This window comes from Aquarana catesbeiana, linkage group LG08 (genome assembly GCF_042186555.1).
Source record: "Aquarana catesbeiana isolate 2022-GZ linkage group LG08, ASM4218655v1, whole genome shotgun sequence".
Taxonomy (NCBI): domain Eukaryota; kingdom Metazoa; phylum Chordata; class Amphibia; order Anura; family Ranidae; genus Aquarana; species Aquarana catesbeiana.
This window is the reverse complement of record NC_133331.1, coordinates 256,221,593-256,244,560: the sequence shown is the minus strand read 5'-3', so window position 1 is coordinate 256,244,560 and position 22,968 is coordinate 256,221,593. Positions and strand designations below refer to the sequence as shown.

Below are 22,968 nucleotides of genomic sequence, written 5' to 3'. Positions count from 1 at the left end.
CAAATCCACTGCAACAGAGCAGATAAGTATAACATGTTTGTTATTTTTATAGGGGAAAAAAAGAGACTTTACAATCACTTTAAGTGGTTTAACAATTAAATGTTTGAAGGGAGGAACAGGGTTTCTGGGAGGTGTCATAGTATTCATTGTACACATGGAATGAAGTTTCTTCAAAGAAAAAGAAGGATTTGGTAGAGGTGCAGCTTTCTTGCAAATCTGCCCTGTACTCCAATGCATCAATCAGTTTTTAGCGTCCTAACAAAATGAACATAGTTTTGCACAAAATTTTAAAATTTGCAGTTATATATGTTGACGGGAGTAACTACATCTGCTTATTACCCATGCATGCTCTGCTTCCTGCTTAATAGCATAGCACATTGACTGAGCTTTCACTACTCCCGTCTCTCAGGGCAAGTGTATTAGTCAGGTCTGGCAGCTGTACGACAATGCACTTTCTGTGTGTCTGAGATTTTATAACAGCAGATTTTAATCATGGAACTTGATCATCTTTGTGTGATATACAGATATCCACAAGAACTACTCAAAAAACTTGCACAATGAAAACAACGTTGTAGCTTCCCTTTTGAGGTGTCTTCTCTTTCCCGTTATATTAGTATGTAACCGAGAGCTTTTGTATTTGCAGAAAGGACACAATGACGGAGCTACTAATGTGTGAATATGAGAACTGCGGGAAGATTTTTTCTAAGCGTCAATATCTGAATGTGAGTATGATCAGGAGCAGCAGCAGAATGGGCACTGTCTGTAGGCAGAAGAACACTGGGTGTTGCTGACAGCAATCAATGACAGCAACCAGCTGCTCCAGCAAAAATCCCAGCATAGCCCTAGCACAGTGAGTATTAGAAATCATGTTGCGGAGTGGCCATTCCCATATTAGGGTTACAGGTCAGGCCTATTAACCCTTAGCAAGCCACAGTGTTACGCAGGCAGAGAGGTTGGGGAAGGATGATGAGCTCTCTCAGGTAGGGGGGACCCTCTGCATAGTGTGCCCCATAATGACTCCACTAGGGGTCAGCTTAGCTCAGAATCCCTGCCCTTATCTGGCATTTTCATTGTTTCAAGCACACAATACACCAGTTCATTTGTGTCTAGGTTGTAATTTTCTGCAGCCATATCTGGTTTGCAGGACCTGCTCATAAGGGCCTCATTGGTTTGAAATGCTTAGAATGCAAACATGAGTGCCCTCCTTCCCCTGCTCCCACTATTAGGAGGGGATGAGTTATTGTAAGAACTTCCTTGGGAAAAGAAGGAGGAAGCCATTGAGGATTGGGAATCTTCTTTGGATGAGTTCTCTCAGGAGGAGGTAAAAAAACGAAAACTAATGACCAAGAGTATGGATTCACACAACCTGCTAAATTTAAAAAAAAACTGTCCGTATTGTATAACAAACCATGAACTGCATAGACAGAGAGAAAAGATTAACAAAAATTACAAGAATGTATTAGTGATATGAAATATGATCCAACACCCAATTAAAACACCATGCTATTGGGCCAGTCATGCTGTTACTCGTTAGTGAAGTCCATGTTGCCAGTGATTCGGCAATGCTTTTTCAGGTTTTGCCTTTGGAATTGTGGGCTATTCTTACAAGCCTTTGAATGGAACCCAGGATCGTTTGGATATACCATTTATTGAATTCATGTTTAAACATCTGTGGAACTTCACTATATACAGTATATACAGCATTGGAGGATTTACCTTGAGATACTGTATATCTTGGACATTTACTTTTTCTGTGTGGAGGGTCTGCCATCTTGAAGCCATCCTTGGCGATCATTGATGCTAGCAGTCATTTGAAGAATTTGTTTTTGGAGTCATTATGAGGATTAGTAATGCTTATACACTTTTACCTTGACTATTGAATGGGATGCTGACCTACTGTATATACAGTATCTCACAAAAGTGAGTACACCCCTCACATTTTTGTAAATATTTTATTATATCTTTTCATGTGACAACACTGAAGAAATGACACTTTGCTACAATGTAAAGTAGCGAGTGTACAACTTGTATAAGGCTCGGTTCACACAGGGGCAACCCGACTTACAGCGTGACTTTGCAAGGCGATTTGGAGGTGACTTCAGCGCAACTTTGCGCAACTTACAATGCGACTTAAAGTTGCCTCCAGGACAGGCGACTTTGACTGTGACCAATCACAGAATAATCAGCTCTGTGGGAGGGAGGGGGTTGCCTGGGTAAACGTGGGAAGTACCTGTGTAAATTATTTTCTTTTTCCTGTAAAGTTGCTTCAATATAGATGGAGATCCGACTTGGAGGCAACTTCCATTGAAATCTATGGTTACAAGTTGCCTAGAAGTCACCTTGAAGTAGTACAGGAATCTTTTCTGAAGTCAGAGCAACTTCAGTAGTGTACATTAAGACGGCTCTCGTTCACTTCAATGGAATTTCTTATGTCCAGCGACTTGGGGCAACTTAAGGTCTGACAAGTTGGATCCCAAGTCATTGTAGTGTGAACCGGCACTAACAGTGTAAATTTGCTGTCCCCTCAAAATAACTCAACACACATCCATTAATGTCTAAACTGCTGGCAACAAAAGTGAGTACACCCCTAAAGTGAAAATGTCCAAATTGGGCCCAATTAGCCATTTTCCCTCCCAGGTGTCATGTGACTCGTTAGTGTTACAAGGTCTCAGGTGTGAATGGGGGGCAGGTGTGCTAAATTTGGTGTTATCGCTCTCACTCTCTCATACTGGTCACTGGAAGTTCAACATGGCAGCTCGTGGCAAAGAACTCTCTGAGGATCTGAAAAAAATAATTGTTGCTCTACATAAAGATCGCCTAGGCTATAAGAAGATTGCCAAAACCCTGAAACTGAGCTGCAGCACAATGGCCAAGACCATACAGCGGCTTTACAGGACAGGTTCCACTCAGAACAGGCCTCGCCATGGTCAACCAAAGAAGTTGATTGCACGTGCACAGCGTCATATCCAGAGGTTGTTTTTGGGAAATGGACGTATGAGTGCTGCAAGCATTGCTGCAGAATTTAAAGGGGTGGGGGGTCAGCCTGTCAGTGCTCAGACCATATGCCGCACACTGCATCAAATTGGATAGTTGGGTTTTGAAGCAGCTATTATAGAGATTAGGTTTAGGAGACTCAAGGTTCAGGACTGTCTCAGACACAGAAGACCACAGTGGGTTTCCTGGCAGACGCAGTGCACACAAATTTGAAGTTGACACCTCCAGAGTCCTCTTTTCACAAAGTCACTGGATTTGGGTTCTGGCAGCTGAATAAAAGTCAGTATGCGGATTAGGTTCACCTGGAGAAGGTGTTCTCTTTACCAAAGCATTTTGCTCAGCAGTGCATCATGCAAGAGGAATTCTACAAGAAGTGGGGTTTGTCAGCCATCGCCCAGTTTTTCCTTACTTGAATAAGACCTTAATGGTCGAGGTGGATGAGGTTCCTTCTCTTTGCTGGGTGTAGATCTGCAGCCTGCACTGGCAATGGCTGGAGCAAGATTTGAAGCATATGCTTTGTTCCAGAAAATCGAACCCCGGGGATCCATTTGGCATTTGCTGGAACATTTTCCAAGAGCCTGATGTTTCTCTGTGGATGCCTTGAAAGATTCCATCTGGCAGCTTTCCAAGTTGGGTGCCATGTCAGTCCATATGAGAAGGGTCCCATGCCTCAAGTGCTGGCCGGTGCAACTTCTCTGCATAAAGTAAACAGGCTGCAATATGAGGGCAAATGGTTGTTTGGATGCTTTCACATAAAGATGACTGTGGGTAAAAGCACACTCTTACTTCTAAAGTAGTAAGTGAAGGTGACAGGTCAGAAACCAGTGCGGTGGTGGCGGGCGTCGTGATTGACAGTGAATCTCCACTAGTGGACATTTTTTTTTTTTTTTTAATAAAGGGATTGTCAAAAACATATTTTTTTCACTTTTTACATTTTTCTGGTGAATAGGTAGGGGTACTATGTACCCCATACTCATTCATATAGGGGAGGGGCCGGCATCTGGTTAAAGGGGGCTTCCAGATTCCGATAAGCTCCCGGCCCGGAGGCTTGTGGGGACAAGTTGCTTTGGGGTGTTAAGGGTATGTGGCCTGGTATGGTTCAGGAGGGAAGGGGGGGGTCGCTCGCTCGTTCCCCCTCCCCTTTCCTGGCTGCATGCTCAGATAAGGGTCTGGTATTGATTTTGGTGGGGACCTCACACCATTTTTTTTCCTTTTGGTGTAGGGTTCCCCTTTAAATCCATACCAGACCCGAAGGCCTGTTTTTTTCAGAATTTTATATTGCCGCCATTCTTTTGTTTACACTTCAGCTCTCAGCGGGGAAGCCTGCTGACAGCTAATGAGTCATCGGCTGTTAAGGATGTGGCGGCCGGACAGCTATTCTTCACACAGAATTCGACCCGGTCGATAGTTTTTCAACCGTTCCAAATTCAAATCGTTCTGAAAATGTGGAAATCGTTATAACACGAATAAACTACATTAAACCAATTTCAACGAAATTCTGTACTATTTCATTTGGAGATTCGGATACAAAATTTGTCTTGAGTTTACATTCGGACCGAAAAAAATTGCCCATGTCAATCAAGGATGAATATTTGCACATCCCGAATTTTCCAGTCTCGCCAATAGTTTCTGCGTAGTGGAAGATCGCCACTGACAGTTTGTGACGTTGCGATTCATTCTTTGCATGACTTCCAGAATGTTTACCAAGGTGTAGTCTCCTATTCTGGGTTTGATGAGGGCTTGAGGTATTCCAATTGTGGGGTACTTGGAAGGCCTGCATATTCAAGAACAATCGGCTCAGCCCTTGACATTGCATTTTCATCAGATGGTACAGGTCCTAGAAAGGTTCTGTTGGGTGCTGAACCTTCATAAGTTATCTCTGGTTCAACACATGTCCTGGAGTTTTTGGGCTTAATCCTAGATATATCAGAAAAAAAGTGTTGCTTTCGCAAGCAAATGCCTGCCTCTTCAATCCATGGTTTAGCCTCTGAGGTGGCTAGAAAATCCCTCGATATGTGTCTGTATGAGGTAGCTGGGAAGATGGTAGCCAACTTTTGATGCTGTCCCAGTTTCACTCCAGTAAAATTGGCAGGCATAATTTTTCAGCCCTTAACAGCTGAACCCAAGGGATTGGACCTGTCATCCAGGGGTGTTTACAGCTATGTGTCTGTGGTAGAGGATCCTAGATGTGGATCTAGGTTCAAAAACAAGTTGTACAGGTTTGTGTCCCAAGCTAAGGATCCTTTGGTTTCTATGGGGGATGCCCTGGTGACTACTTTTCCCTTCCCTGTAATCTTGCTGTCACAGGGTTTGATCCTCAGTCTTGATTTATGGTCGCTGGTTTTGGGGACATGGCTATTCAAGTCCTGGGGGATAGGGGGGTTTCTGACTTTGTGATTCCTACCCCTCTCAGGGCAAAAAAAGTTGACTTTCAAGAAGATGTACCATTGTATATGGAAGGCTTATTTCACCTGGTGCGAGGTTCCCAAGGTTCACAATTTGGCTTTTCTCCAGTCTGGTGTGGAGATGTCTGTTGCCTTAAGTACCATCAAGAGGCAGATCTCGGCCTTGGCAGTTTTGTTTAGAGATCTATTGTGTTTCATTCCTTGGTAAGAGCCCGCTTGCAGGGTGTCACATGGGATTGTTCCACTCACGTGGCCCACTTTGTCTCCAGGGGGGACTTTAATTTGGTGTTGTGGGGCCTTGATTTGGTGTTTTACAGATTGCTCTGTTTGAACCTCTCCGGGAGATTCCTTTGCCACTCCTTGTTTTTTAGGTTGCCATTACTGCAGCTTGGAGGGTCTTAGGGTTATCAGCACTCTCCTGCAAGGAACCTTTCCTGTTTTTTGCCCAGGATAAGGTTTTGTTGAGACCTCAGCACTTTATACCTAAGGTAGTTTCCTCGTTCTACCTGAATAAGGATGTTGCATTGCTGTCCTTTTGTCCTAGTCTTAAGCATCCTAAGAAGAAGGTGTTTCACTCTATAGATGTTGTTCAAACAGTTTTGAATTTATCCAAAGTCTACAGCTTTGTTTCAGCAGTCTGAGTCCCTGTTTGCTCTACCTCAGGTCCTCACAAGGGTCAGGCTGCTTCTTGATCTGCCATTTCCAGGTGGAATCGTCAGCTCATTTCTCAGGCCTATGGTATCAATGACTTGGTTCCTTCTTTCCCAGTCAAGGCCCATTCCACCAGGAGTGACAGTGCCTCCTGGGTGACTCGGCATCAGTATTCTGGTGGGCGGGGATCTGACGTCACACACTGCCCAGAATAGAGAAGAGAGCTCAGTGTCATCTAAGACCTGAATGGAGAAAATCGGCACACCCTCCTCTACATACACCCATAGGGAAACATGGACAGATGATGCTGTCAATAACCTGCTGTGTGCTGGAAGTGGGGCCGTCTCCCGGAGATAGCAGAATAAGGAAACAGCAGAGATAAATGACACTCAATGCTTTAGATAGGAGCAAGTACACAGTATATATACTGCTGCATATGCTCTGTTCATTTTTAATTTAATTTACAGTCAGTTTGTATCTTTTTACCATGGCACTGTGCCAGTGGGAGATATGCCCAACTACTATGTCTAAGATATGCATGTGTTTGAAATGCGAAAAAAAATATATCTTAATTGTGCAGTACAGAACACACATTTTATTCATTAAAGCTTTCCAGATATTAAAAACACAAATAAATGCAGTTATGTATTTAATAAAAAAATCATTACATGTTCTGTAAAGGCCACTAGTTTAAGTACTTAAATTTGACTTGATTTCAACGTCTTGTAATCTTCTGTTTAGCATCACAAAGACTAGGAGAGAGAGTATTTGGCACCAATCAGGTGTCCTGTAATTACATGCACTGATGGGGAGAGAGCAGAGAGATGACCTCATCACTCTGTTGTTGTTCAATGTACAATTATAGGTTGGGAGTGGGGACATGACCTAATAGAGATGCTTACCTGAAGCACAGAAAAGTAATGTCACCAGGCTGGCTGTGCAGTCCTGCAAGACCTTTTTAAAGGTTTGGCCTGGATAGACATACATACAAACCCTTTGGCCGGTAAAACCGTTCCCTTATATGCATTTCATCTGTGTATTTAGCTGTTTGCCTGGAGTTCAGCATTAAACACATGCAAATGGTTTTCCATTAGTTACCTATTTACTCTGCCCTGGTGTTCGTAAACTCTATGATCTATGTTCTGTGATGCTGAGTTGCTTTTCTCCATTGTTTCCTTTCAGTATCACCAGAAGTATCAGCACATGAATCAGCGCACCTTCCGCTGCTCTGTATCTGACTGTGGGAAGAGCTTCAACTTTAAAAAGCACCTTAAAGAGCATGAAAAGAGACACAGTGGTAATCTTGCATTTTCATCATCATGCATGTATGTTATGAAAACTGGACTTACCGTGAGAGCAACATGGAGGCACAATTGCTTACCTGTTCTAAAAATGATATTTGCCTGGCTGTTATGGTGACTGTTATGGCATCAAAGTTTGCAAAGTAGCTGGCCTGGAGCAATTATGCAGATAAGGACTTCAAACTTCTTTCTGAATGTCTTGATCTATACACTTGTTAATGTCAGTGACTCAGAAAGCATCAGCAAAACACCTGCCACTTTTAGAAGGAACTCCGCAATGGCAGTCATTGCTTTTCTCTCATAATTACCCTGGGAAATTATGAAAAATGCATAAGCAGAGGTTAACGCTAACCTCTGTGTTTCCTGTTAGTTTAAATCATTTGTTTGGACCAAGCTGGTCCAAACAAACTATTTTTTTCAGTAAGTGCTGCATTGGCTCTAAGCACTGTATGTAACTTCCCATCTCACACCTGGAACAAAATAAGACTTCGACTCGAGCGGCGCTCAGCCATTCATAGGCAGCTTTGTATTCTGTGAATGAATACAAAGCCTCCTCTGATTGGCCGAGTCTGAAAGCGTGATATCATCAGCCCGCCTCTCTGCCCCAGAGGGCAAAACATTTAGCAGCGCTACTGATGTAGGCAGCTGGGAGAGACTCATGCACAAAGCTGTTACGTTGTAGTTTACACAAAGCTATGGACCCCCAGTGTGACTTTGCTGAATGGCCTTGCAATGTTACATGCCATAATCAGAAATACCACATATTTCCTTCAACTGTCAGAGCTGAACAGAGCAGTGGGGGAGTTAAGGAAAAGTTAATTGGAATGTGCTGCTGGGAAGAAGAGAACTAAAGCAGCACAACAGTGAGGAATGTTAATTCTTCTTTTTGAAATAATGTGCATTTAAAAGCCCTTTAAAGGCTAACACCTTTAAGACAATGTTACACCAATTTTTAGGGTGTAACATTGGGCCTCGCCCTACTGGGGGGTTCGTCAGGTTTGAAATCGGCGCAGCTGCACACAGATCTATGAATAACTAAATTACAACTCCCATCTGCGACCGTGGCAGAGAGACTTGTAGTTCTTAATGGAACACAAATGTGGTACTCATTGTACTCATAGTCCATTGACATTTCCTCCAGCTCTCTAACTAAAAGTCCATACCTCGGTATGGACAAGAAGCTGATGGAAAAGTATGCAGGGGCCTAGCACTGCACCTGGGATACCCTGATCAGGGTTGCAACGCTTATCAGGTTCCTATGCAAAAAAAAAAAAAATAACAAATGCACAGTTTTTTTTAAAAAACATTATTACCTACAAGAATATATATAATAGAGATAAAAAGTAGAGCTAAGGAATCATAAAAATACTCAAAAAGAGAGAAAAGACCCCTCAGTAAAAGGGTGCAAAGAGATGCAAATAAATAATTGCTAGTCCATTAATAGTCCATAATTAACTTCACATTCAGACTTTATGTTGTCGAGTATCCAGCTGTCACCACACCGTGTGAATGTATGTGGTCCCACTTCCCCAGTCAGATGTACACTCACCAGCTAGTATTGCCTCACGCTCTCGTGTTTTGGCAAAAAGAGCAGTCAGCAAATCAAATTACAGCGATATCCCCATAGATGATAATCCAAAGATAATCTTAATATGCACAGAAGATAAACTCCAAATAGTGTGATACCGTTTAAAAAGTTTTATTACACAAACATATCTTACATCACCGGCCTAATGGTTGTGCACTTACCAGAAGGTGGTGAATAGATTGCATTGGTATCATGTAGGATGCCAGAGATATCAAAGATTAGCCACGAGCATATCAAATTTTAAAATTCCGCTTGTATTTCCTTATACAAACACTCGGAACGTCACTTCCGGTGCTCCATGATCCTCACTTCCGGTTGCCATACAGCCAGGTCCCGACGCGTTTCGTTATACCGACTTCTTCGAGAGATTGGACAACATTTTTTTTGTTGCATAAATGTTTTATTCAACATTTAAAGAAATGCAGAAAGAGAATTCCAAGTTCTAATTTTGGTACACAGTCCTGTAAATAGACAATGACAAAGAAAGGAAAACATGTTGTAACATCAACAATTCCTACAAAGAAGTAGAGGTAACTAACTGTAAACCCCCAAAAGAGGGTACAACAAAACAAAAAACTATTATCATTAATGACCCATGAAGCTGGAAGTACATCATGAGATAACCATTTTAGTAACCAACATTTGAATATGGAGAGCATAAAGGTCATTTATAGAGGGGTTGGTAAGTAGGTTGTAAATATTATAAGAATAGCAGGCAGCTATCTCAAGGCACTCCCAGCCCTTCTATCCACATCAACCCATAATAGCCTGAGGGTATGTAGACTTCCCTGACGTCAGAAGCCTCAAAGAGAAAATATGGAGGAAAAAAAAGGGGGGGAATACGGGGGGGAGGGAGGATCAACACAGGGTGAAGTAAGAAGAGGGGGTGTGAGTACCACCAACTGGCATCTCCATTCCTCTGATAAATATGTTTAAAGGCATCATGCTAATGGCATGATATGAGTTTGTCATCTGAGATCGAAAATCATTTTCTTCCTACAAGATTTCAACTTGCATCCTGCAAGAGCTCCTGATATAACCGAGAGCCTTAATAGGTTGTCCAGGCCTCCCATGTGTCACAAAATTTGGAGATTTTTTCTAGAGTGGTATAAATCGGCTCCTCCATCTCTGCTATGCAATTGATATGACAAAACCATTCTTTCATCGAGGGGGGGAGAGGTAGACTCGATGAAAGAATGGTTATGTACGGCACGCACGGCCTAGCAGTGTTGCAAATGCACTTTTTTTCTGCACATATATGTACATTTAGGATTTTTTGCAAAAGGTGGATATGGCTTTCAATAGCAAAGTACTATATTAGGTGCAGCATAATAAAGTGTCATAATAAGATTTAAAAATGCTAATACAGTCTACAAACAATTCATTTGGACATAATCTAAAAAATGTCTGACAGTCACGAGCATTTGTTTATATGATTTCCTTTACTGGGTTACAACTGGAAATAGGCCAACCATTATTTGTGTTGTAGTGGTTTACGGGCCAGATTTAAGGTCATAGAATTTCAAGCAGCTGGAGGCTGTAGCTCACTCCTTTTCTAGCAACTTAGTTTTTGCTTTCATTGTATTTATTTTCTAAGATGTATTTTTTCTCCATAACAGAACTATGGGAGCCAGGATTTTACTATATATTAACACATATAAATATGTCCTTATCCTAAATATTGGATGAGTCCCTTATGAGTTGGACTAATGGTTCAACTGCTAGGGAAAACAAGAGCGGAGATAACAGACAACCCTGTCCAGTGCCTTGCAAGATTGAGCATGATTGATTTAAAGCCTACATACTTCACAAAAGCTAATGGGGAATAATAAAGATTTTGGATCCAAAAGAAAAATTTAGGACAGAAGCCCCATTTTTCTAAAACATAAAAGAGAGGGCCAGGATACAGAGTTGAAGGTTTTTGTATGTCCGATGAGAGAAGCATTGGCAAGTTATTTTGTCTTTTGAAGGAGTCAGTGAGTAGGGCCAGTTTGCATATGTTGTCACTAGCTTGTCTGGTGGACATCAAGCCATCCTGGTTTTGATTAATTAGTCCCCCCTTTGTTTAATCTACTTTCACCCATTTTTGATGAAATCTATGAGAGGCAGTTCTGGAGGATCCTGAAACCTTAAAGAATCCCCAATGCTCAAGCAACTAATCATTAAAGGCTTTGGTTCTCCTTTTTTCCAGGGTTTTTCTTCTATTTTGGCTATGCAGTATGGCAGGCATGCCCAATTAACAGGACCAGTTGAACAGAATTACAAATCATTTGGTAGGTAAAATAGTTTAGGAAAACCCTTGCTGTTCATGTAATACAAAGCCTATGAAACAAGACAAACTTAGTTGTTACTTTCCAGGTGAGATGCTGATTGCTCTACCTGACTTACAGACATACATTAGGTTAAGCAGCTAAATTGTGCCAATAATATGGAAATATGCATAAGCAAGCTTGAAAATGTAAAAGTCACAAAAGACATTACTTCCAAGTAAATGTTACAATAGCAGCATATAAACAGTGAACTAAAAATACTTAGTAGGTTCCTTGCTTGTGTCTTCATGTCAGATCGGAGAGATTTCATCTGTGAATTCTGCGCCCGGGCCTTCCGCAGCAGCAGTAACCTCATCATCCACCGGCGTATTCATACTGGGGAAAAACCACTTCAGTGAGTATTTACTATTTCTTTATTACCAGCAGACCACCATACACACAGGCAGAACGTCGGCTGCTTTTTTTTGAACCGGCAAACGTCTCCCGAAATTCTCACAGCACAGGTACATTTTTAGATATAAGAGGGTGTCCTACATTGTAATTGCAGATATAATTTGGAAGAGAGAGCATGTAAATGCTGCCAGAGCAATTCTTCTTTAACCACTAGAGTCCCAGCTGCCATTTTAAAAGTGGCTTTGAAATAGCGACTACTAATCCCAGTGCCGTTTTAAAACAATGCCAGGATTCCATTTCTTCTATGGGTCCTGTTGGGGGTTCCATCTGGAACTGCCAACTGGCTGCTGAAATGATCAACTTCTGGGTTTCCAATACGTCTACAGATCACTTCCTAGGAGCACAATGTAGAAGGGCATGTAAATGCTGTGCTTACATCAGGCGTGTAGTGATGTCATGAGTGATGGCACCACACTTCCTGTCAGTACGGAGGATTGAAAAGAGCTGTTTCAGCCCTGTCTGACCTCTCTGTACAGCTATAGATCACTGCTAGTGATCTATTTGCTGCAGTTTGGGGGATTGGATCTGATTTTGATCCCTCATGAATAAAGTTGTGAAGTAAAAAAAAAGTGTAAGAACGGCTTTCAAGCCTTTTATTACAGAGATTGAAAACACCCAAACAAGAGGATCATTCCTTCTAAGTACTTTTTAGCCTTGCACCCATTTGAGGACTTTATTTTTTTTTTTTTTTAATGGTCTGCCCCCTCTGTGGACTCGGGAGTGTCTCACAACCACCATCCTGATGGAAGGTGCACCTGTCTTCATAAACTCCACCAATGATTGGTTGGAGGGCCCTCTCTAGAGCTCTGTTACCACTTGGGGCTCATACTCTTCACTCTCTTCTAGCTGTGACCTTGATTTGCTAAACACTGACTGACTAGTCTAATTATTGCAGCTGATCCCTTGATCATAGAATGTGTGGAACAAATGGCTGTAGCCCTTAGTTGAATGTTTCTGTTATCATTTAGTCTCCACATATGGAGGACACTATGTTCAAAGAATTGGAGTGTGGAACCTGCATCCAAGAAATGCTTACTTTGCATGGCCTTCAGGAGACAATGTCTATTGGGCGCTACCTTGGATGCCATAGATTGGAAGAGCACCCATCCTCAGCCAAATTAGCCTAGTGCTCCATATGAGATGGTTCACCCCTCACTGGAGGTTTAAAAAAGTCCTTTTTGTTACTCCAAGTTTGCAAACTCCAAGTCTATACCCAAGCCTGACACCCAGTCTACCTGCAATGCTTTGAAAGTCAAGTCTACTGAGCCCTCAAGCAAATTTTCGTTGGTATGAAGGTGTGCCCCTACTTTCCAAAGTGGGGAGACATCTGTTAGCCTTTGTGGACACTTGATCATAGCCACCTTTTGAGACAGTCCCATTTGCTTAGTTTACCTCCAGACCCATATAACACAATATTCTGCTTTCATGGGACAAGTTAGTCCAGTCCTTGGACAGACCAAATCATCTGTTATGAAGGAGCTTGGTGGTTCCAAAATCTAGCTCTGGAATCTGGGAAATCCTTCCTTCACGTCTTTTTTGGCGAAGATCCTTACAATAGATGCCAGCCTGTTGGAACTGGGGAGGAGTCCTGGGCACCTTATCATGTCCCGATCAAACTCCTAGAACTTTGTTCACTTTGGCTGCTCCTGCTGCTCTGGACCACCCAGCTGGAGGATCATCTAATTTGGATTCAGTCAAACAACTCCTCAGCAGTGGCATACATCAACAATCAAGGGGGAACCAGAAGTCTTGCTGTGGCAATAGAGGTAGAATGGATCCTGTCAGGAATAGAAATTCATGTTCCAGCCTTGTCCACCTTTTACATGTGGCGTGGACAATTAGCATTTGGGCCTAGGGGAGTTGTCCCTACCCCATAGATGTTACAGGTGGGGGACATCTAATGTCAAAATCCTAGCCTCCAGGTTCAATCACAAGCTGGACAAGTGTAAGTTCAGGTACTGAGATCTTCTCGTGAATGCAGTGTCTTCTTGGGGTCAGTAAAACCTAATCGATGTATTTCCGCCCCCGAAACTCTGTCCTTGTCTGCTATTGCAGGTTCGAGATGGAGGGCATTCTGTTGATCCTATTAGATCTGTATTGGCCCAGGTAGAGTTTGTACTCTGACCTGATAAGACTCCTGGCAGATGCTTAATGGGCTTTTCCAGATCATCTAGAGCTTCTGTCTCAGGACTGATTTACCATCCTGCTTTGCGGGCACTGGCTTTAACTGTTGAAGCCCAGGTTCTAATGGACAGGAGCAGCTCTGAATTCTGTCCTTCCCATAATAGTAAGAGCTAGAAAATCTACCTTTTGCAATGTCTATCTCATACATAGAAAATTGAGTACTGTTCGTGATACTTTTATTATTTGCACTAACATACAATTTTTCAGGACAAGCTTTCGGGGTATGTCCCCTTCTACAAGGTCCAAGCAGTACTGATTCACAATTTTTTAAGCAGAATGTTAAAGAAAAAAAAAAAGAAAGAAAAACAAACACATACAAATCAATGGTAATAAAGATAGCAGCAGAGTTAGTGAGATAAGACAGAGGGAGAGTTATAGAATGGAGGGGGGGGGGGATACTGGTCACAGAGGGGGTCGTGAGACTTTAGCATAATGTGTAAGGAAACCAATATCTAAATTCAGGCCATTATTTTTCGTGTCAAAAAGAAGTATCATTCTTAGTTCAAACGTTTTCCTTTCCTGGATAGTTCTGAAATTCCCTTTAAGAACTAAAACATTGAGGTCTTCTATAGTGTGGTCGGGTTGTGAGAAATGATGTCCCACAGGTGTGCATAAACTGTCTTCTTTATGTTCTTTGATGGTATGTCTGTGCAAATTCATCCTCGCTTGCAACTTCTGTCCTGTTTCACCAACATAAGATCCTTTGCTGCACCTTTTGCATTGGATGAGGTACACAACATTACTGGAGGTACAGTTGTAAGATCCCATGATATTGAAGATCCCATTTGTGTGTGTAATACCTTTTGGATAGATTGATCTGGTTGCATAGTTTGCAGCGTTTTTTATTGCAGGGTTTGCTTCCATTATTTGTGACTTCATAATCAGAGTGAAGTTTCCTGCTGATTAGTTTGTGTCTGAGGTTGGGTGGTTGTCTGAAAGCCAATAATGGGGGTTGTTGGAATATTTCTTTCATACATAGAAGGCATACTTTGCTTGGTGTGAGGCTTTGACGCCATAAATTACCTAGTGAGACAAATTCTCTCCTTTCTACAAGGTTGGTTTGGACCAGCATTTGGTCTTTAGCACTATTAAGAGTCTGGTCTATGCTTTTGCTACTTTGTTCCAAAGACCATTATTTTCCCATTAGTCCTACTAATATACAGTATCTCAGAAACGTGAGTACACCCCTCACATTTTTGTAAATATTTTATTATATCTTTTCATGTGACAACACTAAAGAAATGACACTTTGCTATAATGTAAAGTAGTGAGTGTACCACTTGTATAACAGTGTAAATTTGCTGTCCCCTCAAAATAACTCAACACACAACCATTAGTGTCTAAACCTCTGGCAACAAAAGTGAGTACACCCCTAAGTGAAAATGTCCAAATTGGGCCCAAAGTGTCAAAATTTTGTGTGGCCACCATTATTTTCCAGCACTGCCTTAACCCTCTTGAGCATGGAGTTCACCAGAGCTTCACAGGTTGCCACTGGAGTCCTCCTTCCCCTCCTCTCTGACGACATCATGGATCTGGTGGATGTTAGAGACCTTGTGCTCCTCCACCTTCCGTTTGAGGATGCCCCACAGATGCTCAATAGGTTTTAGGTCTAGAGACATACTTGGCCAGTCCATCACCTTTACCCTCAGCTTCTTTAGCAAGGCAGTGGTCGTCTTGGAGGTGTGTTTGGGGTCGTTATTATGTTGGAATACTGTCCTGGAGGGGATCATGCTCTGCTTCAGTATGTCACAGTACATGTTGGCATTCATGGTTCCCTCAATGAACTGTAGCTCCCCAGTGCCAGCAGCACCCATGCAGCCCCAGACCATGACACTCCCACCACCATGCTTGACTGTAGGCAAGACAAGACACACTTGTCTTTGTACTCCTCACCTGGTTGCTGCCACACACGCTTGACACCATCTGAACCAAATAGGTTTATCTTGGTCTCATCAGACCACAGGACATGGTTCCAGTAATCCATGTCCTTAGTCTGCTTGTCTTCAGAAAACTGTTTGCAGGCTTTCTTGTGCATCATCTTTAGAAGAGGCTTCCTACTGGGACGGCAGCCATGCAGACCAATTTGATGCAGTGTGCGGTGTAGGGTTTGAGCACTGACAGGCTGACCCCCCCACCCCTTTAACCTCTGCAGAAATGCTGGCAGCACTCATATGTCTATTTCCCAAAGACAACCTCTGGATATGACGCTGAGCAGGTGCACTCAAACACACCTGCTCCCCATTCACACCTGAGACCTTGTAACACTAATGAGTCACATGACACAGGGGAGGGAAAATGGCTAATAGGGCCCAATTTTGACATTTTCACTTAGGGGTGTACTCACTTTTGTTGCTAGCGGTTTGGACGTTAATGGCTGTGTGTTGAGTAATTTTGAGGGGACAGGAAACTTACACTGTTATACAAGCTGTACACTCACTACTTTACATTGAAGTAAAGTGACATTTCTTCAGTGTTGTCACATGAAAAGATATAATAAAATATTTACAAAAATGTAAGGGATGTACTCAATTTTGTGAGATACTGTATATACAGATGTGTAAACTTTCACCCATTGGCCTTCTTTTCTATTAATTAATGAATTCCCCTTGATAACAAATGTTGAGGTAATGGTGTTGATTAACTAAAGACAAGGGAGGATACACTTTGCATGGAAATTTTCATCATAACCTAGCAAATAAGGTGAAGCTCTGCTGGCTTCCATAATCCACTCATGCAAGTAAAAATGCTATTTGGTTTTTTGAAATTCCTTGCAAGTGATTGGGTATTCTTTGCAAAGTGAAACTTCACATTTACTAAGCTCTGGGGAAGATTCCCATGCAAATTGAACAGTCTATTTGCCTTTAGTAAATCAACCCCAAAATCTCAGACTCAAGGATATTAGTCCATCATGAATGCTGCTGCCAGACTCATCCACCTTGCAAACAGCTCAGTGTCTGCTACCCCTCTCTGCCAATCCCTCCATTGGCTGCCACTCACCCAACAAATTTAATTCAAAATACTAACAATAAGTTACAAAGCCATCCACAACTCTGCCCCCAGCTATATCACTAGCCTAGACTCAAAATACCAACCTAATCGCCTTCTTTGTTCCTCCCAAGTCCTCCTGCTCTCTAGCTCCCTCATCACCTCCTCCCATATCCGCCTCTAGGACTTCTCCCGAGCCTCGCCCATTCTCTGGAATTCCCTACCCCAATCTGTCAGACTGTCTCCAAATGTATCCACTTTAAGGCGATCCCTGAAAACTTTCCTCTTCAGAGAAGCCTATCCTGCCTCCATTCAACAACTGCACTATTTTCTCCATTAGCTCATCCTCCACAGCTATTACCCTTTTGTAAGGGCAGCACAGTGGTGTAGTGGTTAGCACTTTCACCTAGCAGAAATAGGGTCACTGGTTCAAATCCCGATCACGACACCATCTGCCTGGAGTTTGCATGTTCTCCCTGTACCTGCGTGGGATTTCTCCAGGTACTCCGGTTTCCTCCCACACTCCAAAGACATGCTGGTAGGTTAATTAGATCCTGTCGAAAAAATTGGCCAAATATGTGCATGTTGTATGTGTTTGTAAGCGCGTCGGGACCCCACGGGGTAAAAGGACTGCGCTATACCGCAGACGGACACCGGCGGCAAAAGCGCCCTGAGGCGATTTAGTTCACATAGGTAGCGCTATACAAGTCATTCATTCATTCATTGATGTATAACTTGACCCTCCCTCCTAGATTGTAAGCTCTAACGAGCAGGGCTCTCTGATTCCCCCCTGTATTGAATTGTATTGTAACTGTACTGTCTGCCCTAATGTTGTAAAGCGCTGCACAAACTGTCGCTATATAAATCCTGTATAATAATAATATTAGAGACTGTATAGTTTTCAGAATGGTAAACTTACTTTGAAAGGGGAACAGGCTGAACTATCGTGCAGCACTACTAAGAAATGGAAACCTTTATATGTAATGAGCAAACATGGCCATTTGTGCATATATTATTAAAACTGTACATAGAAACATGTTTTTTTTATTACATTAACACAAATTGATGAGTATATTTTTGTGTTTAGTTGATCACTTTCAAATGTGTTTTTTAATACAAAAAAAGACACTTTTAGACATTCCTTTGACCGGCTGTTAAAGTCCATCTTATGATGGCAAAAGCACTCAGTCTTGCCATACTGTACGTACAGGTAGAGTTCCCACCTCATCCCTTTAAACCCAAACACGTATGAATTACACAGGTTCCATGGCTAACTGAATGCAGGTAAGGCACTAAGTGAGTTTAATTACCACCTTAATCAGCCACTGAACCTGTGTAATATATATGTGTTTGGGTTTAAAGGGATGAGGTGGCAACCCTACGTAAATGTGATATAAAGAGGTCCTGTACTGTAATACCTATACCAAGTAAATTGTGGCTCCAGGCTCCTAGAGTAGCTAGTCATTCTGCATTTGGTCACATGATCCCATCTAGAACTCATTTATATGTTCTCAGAGCCAGCCAAATAGCATCTCTGTCTGAATCCTGCTCTTCTCTTTGTGTTCATAATCCCTCTCTAAATAAATGTTCCTCCTCCTGTCTTCAAGGTGTGAGTTCTGTGGGTTCACCTGCAGACAGAAGGCCTCCCTGAACTGGCACATGAAGAAGCATGATGCTGCCGCTTTGTACCAACATCCCTGTGACATCTGCGGGCAGCGCTTTGAGAAGAAAGACAATCTTGCTGCTCACAAGAGTCGTAAGCATCCTGAACCACGTGAAGGCGCCTCACAGCCCTCCTTCGAGGGTGACGCTACCTCTGCTGAATATTCCAATCAGACTGAACTGGCCTTTAAAGCGGATTGCCAGGAGACTCTGACCGAGCTGACAGCTGTCTCTGAGGAGAGCATAAAAGAGACCGTCTTCCCTGAGTACCTAGAACTAACAGAGAGTGTACAGGAAGCCCAAGTGACAACGCAGGCTGCAGGCAGCACTGAAGTATCAATGGTGATTGTCTTATAAGGGCTTCTGCACCCTGTATTGTCCATAGTAACTAATCATGATGCATAGAAGAAAGGTATATTGAATAAGCTAACCACACCTGCCAATCAGATTTTAGCAGTTTTTACCCTGCATATGATGGAAAGTAGTCCATTACTTCCACTCTTGGTTTATCCAATTATATGGAGTCTCGAATAGAACTGGGTTGCCCAACATATTTTCATATTAACAATGTTCTTTAAAAATGCAGCTTTCTTTTTCTGAGAAAATAGTACATACGGAAACTTTACATGCAAGATCATATTAAAACTGCTTCCACATAATGTAATCATAAATGTGTGTATGATTGCCTTCAGATGATAAAAAAAAGCCATGTGAAAAGATTATTCTGACAGCTTAAAGCGGAACTTTACCCGTAACAACTTGATTTAAATAATGTTCTTTAACTGCTTCAGCCCCTTCCTGACTAGAGCACTTTTTGCGATTTGGCACTACGTCGCTTTAACTGACAATTGCGCAGTCGTGCGACATTGCACCCAAACAAAATTGACGTCCTTTTTTTCCCCACAAATAGAGTTTCTTTTGGTGGTATTTGAGCACCTCTGCAGTGTTTATTTTTTGCGCTATAAACAAAAAAAGAGTGTCAATTTTGAAAAAGAAAGCAATATTTTTTACTTTTTCATATATAATAAATATCCCCCAAAAATATATAAAAAAAACAATTTTTTCCTGAGTTTAGGCTGATACGTATTCTTCTACGTATTTTTGGTAAAAAAAATTGCAATAAGCGTATATTGATTGGTTTGCGCAAAAGTTATAGTGTCTACAAAATAGGGGATAGTTTTATGGCATTTTTATTATTAATGGGTTTTTTTTATTAGTAATGGCGGCGATCTGCGATTTTTATCGTGACTGTGACATTATGGCGGACACATCGGACACTTTTGACACTATTTTGTGACCCTTGTCATTTACACAGCGATTAGCGCTATAAAAATGCACTGATTACTGTGTAAATGACATTGGCAGGGAAGGGGTTAAACACTAGGGGGCGATGAAGGGGTTAAGTATGTCCTAGGGAGTGATTCTAACTGGGGGGGGGCTACCACTCACATGACAGCAATCACTACTCCTGATGACAGAGAGCAGTGATCTCTGTCATGTCACAAGGCAGAACGGGGAAATCCCTTGTTTACAAAGGCATCTCCCCGTTCTGCGGCTCCGGTCAGCGTGCGCCCGCTAGCCCCCCGCCAAATAAAGGTACACCCATTTGCCCACCGCTGCCATTGTGCCGACGTATATATTGGCGTGCAGCGGTCAGCAAGTGGTAAGCAAGGAACATATATTCCACATTAATAATTATGCTACCAAAATTAGTGGGTGCTGTAAATTGCCTCCAGTATTGTTCCTGTTTCTTCTTGCCAGACGCTGCCATTTTGCTGAAGCCCAGAGCTCCTGAACAGCAGTAAATCATAAAGCAGAACTAAACCCATTGATTTAATGGTTTCACAAAACAGTTACATTCCTGGAATGCTGGGAATGTAATTGTCACATTTCCTTGTGTCCTTAACCAAACTGTCAAACCATAAAATGGCTGGAGTCATAACTGATCATATGTGCAGCACCATGATAGTTGCAGATCAAACAGAAGCAGCTTCCAAGTAAAAAATAGGAGGGTTTAATTCCACTTTAAGGCTGTCAGCAGATTGGCCTCTACAAATTAGTCACAATGACTAAAAATAGAGAGCAACTGGGCATGTGCAGAGCAGGGTGAGACAGTGTATTACTGGATTTTAAACAGTACAGACAGTCAGACACTTATTTTTTAATGTTTTCCATAGCTATACCTGCAAAAGCGGCCAGCCTAAAGTGATCTGGCAGGACTTAAAGTGGTGTTCCGGCCGAAATTATACTTTTTAAATAAAAATACCCATATAATACACAAGCTTAATGTATTCTAGTAAAGTTAGTCCCTAAACTAAGGTCTGTTTTGTTAGTTTATAGCAGTAGTTTGTTATTTTATAAACTTACAGCAGGCCGTGGCCATCTTAAGTTTGGGCATCTGAAGCCAGACTGTATTTCTTCCTGGATCTCATCCTTGCAGATCTCGCACATGCTCAGTGCAGCACAAGCAGTGTAATAGGTTTCAAGTTAGGTTTCCATAGCAACAGCAGTGTCAGAGGAAGTTGCCGCCCCTTCCCAGAAGGCATTGCAAACAGGAAATGATGCGATGGGCCACGGCCAGGGAGGAGGAAGTGAAAAATGAATACAGTAGGTGCTGAGAAAAAAAAAAAATAAATATCCAATTAGTTTACAGTGCACAGTTTATTGAGGGATGCTGAAGAGTTGTAAAAGTGGGTGGAACTCCACTTTAATTTTCTGACTAATGTTCCACTTTAAAATAACAGCTTTCGATGCACTTAAAGCGTAACTAAACCCATCGATTCAACAATTTAAAAAAAACAGTTACATTCCCTGTTCTCAACCAAACTGTCAAACCATCAAATAGCTGGTGTCATAACTGATCATCATGGCAGTTGAATATCAGAGGCAACAGATGGCAACCTCCTTGGCTGAAAATGATAGAAGGGCCAGTTCAAATCATAGAAACGCAGTCCGGATGCATTCCGGATGCTTTTCTGCAAGTGTGTTTTTGGTGCGTTCCAGTGCATTTTTTCCCCCTCTTTTTTTCTTCTGTCTAAGGATGTGTGTGTGTTGCAGTGCATTTTTGTTGCGCTTTTGATGCGTTTTACCACGTTCCAGTACAGTTCAGTGCAGAAAAAATGCAGCATGTTCTACTTTTTTTTCTGGAACTGACCGCACTAGTGTGATCTATGCCATTGAAAACCATAAAACCTACAATCCATGCATTTTTGATGCCGAAAAAAACGCACAGGACTGCATGTGATGTCAACTGGCCCGAAGTGTTTAGTTAAGCTTTAAATTTTGTAAGATTTTTCCCAGACAGACTAACTGTGACTTTAAATTACAAGTTTCTTAAACCCCACATTCACCTTTTATTAAAATATGTTAAACATGTCCCCCCCTGTGTGAGAACGACGTCCAGTGTCATTGAACTACTTTCTGTAAACTGGGGGTGTCATAACGCTGACTTGGGCATTAAAGAAGGAATTGTGTTTTTTGACAAGACAAGATTATAAATGAGTGTAGATGTAATTTTTGTATTTATTTGTATAAAGTCTTTATTTTTGAAATAACATTGTAGAGTGCATCGATGACCCTGTATAAAAGGCATAGTGGGTTATTTAATAAGAAATGAAACATGTACAGTGGTTTTGCATGTAATTTCTTTTATAATTGCCAAGACTAAAATAACATTTTAGAAAATATTTTTTTGTCTGATAAATGTGAAGTATGGCATAGGAGTACATTCTGTTTATATGTGCATCCAGCAGATAGAGATTAACTAACTTATACTAGGCTTTCCTTATCGGCTTTGTTGATTAAAAGCCTGTTGTGTATAGACCTCAATAACTCAAGATAAAAATGTATACACAGACCTAAATGTGCCAATGGGGTTGATTTTACTTAAAGCGGTAGTAAAGCGCTGAACCCCCCCCAATCAGTACTGTTAATCAGTGACACCTATCAGTGACACCTATCAGTGCCCATCAGGGCAGCCTCACATCAGTAAAGGAGAAAAATTACCTGTTTGCAAAATTTTATAACAAACAATAAAAACATTTTTGTTTTTTCAAAATTTTCTGTCTTTTTTTTGTTTGTTTAGCAAAGAATAAATTAAATACCACCAAAAGAATACTCTATTTGTGTGGAAAAAGTGATAAACATATATAGTTACAAATAGTAGGCGAGGTTGAAAAAAGAAACAAGTCCATCAAGTCCAACCTATGTGTGTGATTATATGTCAGTATTACATTGTATATCCCTGTATGTTGTGGTCGTTCGGGTGCTTATCTAATAGTTTCTTGAAACTATCAATGCTCCCCGCTGAGACCACCACCTGTGGAAGGGAATTACACATCCTTGCCGCTCTTACAGTAAAGAACCCTCTACGTAGTTTAAGGTTAAACCTCTTTTCTTCCAATTTTAATGAGTGGCCATGAGTCTTGTTAAACTCCCTTCTGCGAAAAAGTTTTATCCCTATTGTGGGGTCACCA

At 41.7% G+C, this 22,968-nt stretch overlaps 1 protein-coding gene across 1 annotated transcript in view; it reads left to right on the top strand.

Annotated features, from left to right (window-relative positions):
- LOC141106344 (zinc finger protein 692-like) overlaps positions 1-22,550 on the top strand; it is a 73,931-nt gene extending 51,381 nt beyond the window's left edge. Inside the window, exons 9-12 of the mRNA XM_073597041.1 lie at positions 644-722; positions 7,233-7,347; positions 11,504-11,603; positions 18,439-22,550. Of these exons, the coding sequence (XP_073453142.1) occupies positions 644-722; positions 7,233-7,347; positions 11,504-11,603; positions 18,439-18,850 (706 nt within the window). The 3' untranslated portion in view covers positions 18,851-22,550. The remainder of the gene's footprint in view (positions 1-643; positions 723-7,232; positions 7,348-11,503; positions 11,604-18,438) is intronic.
- The last annotated feature ends 418 nt before the right edge of the window (positions 22,551-22,968 follow it).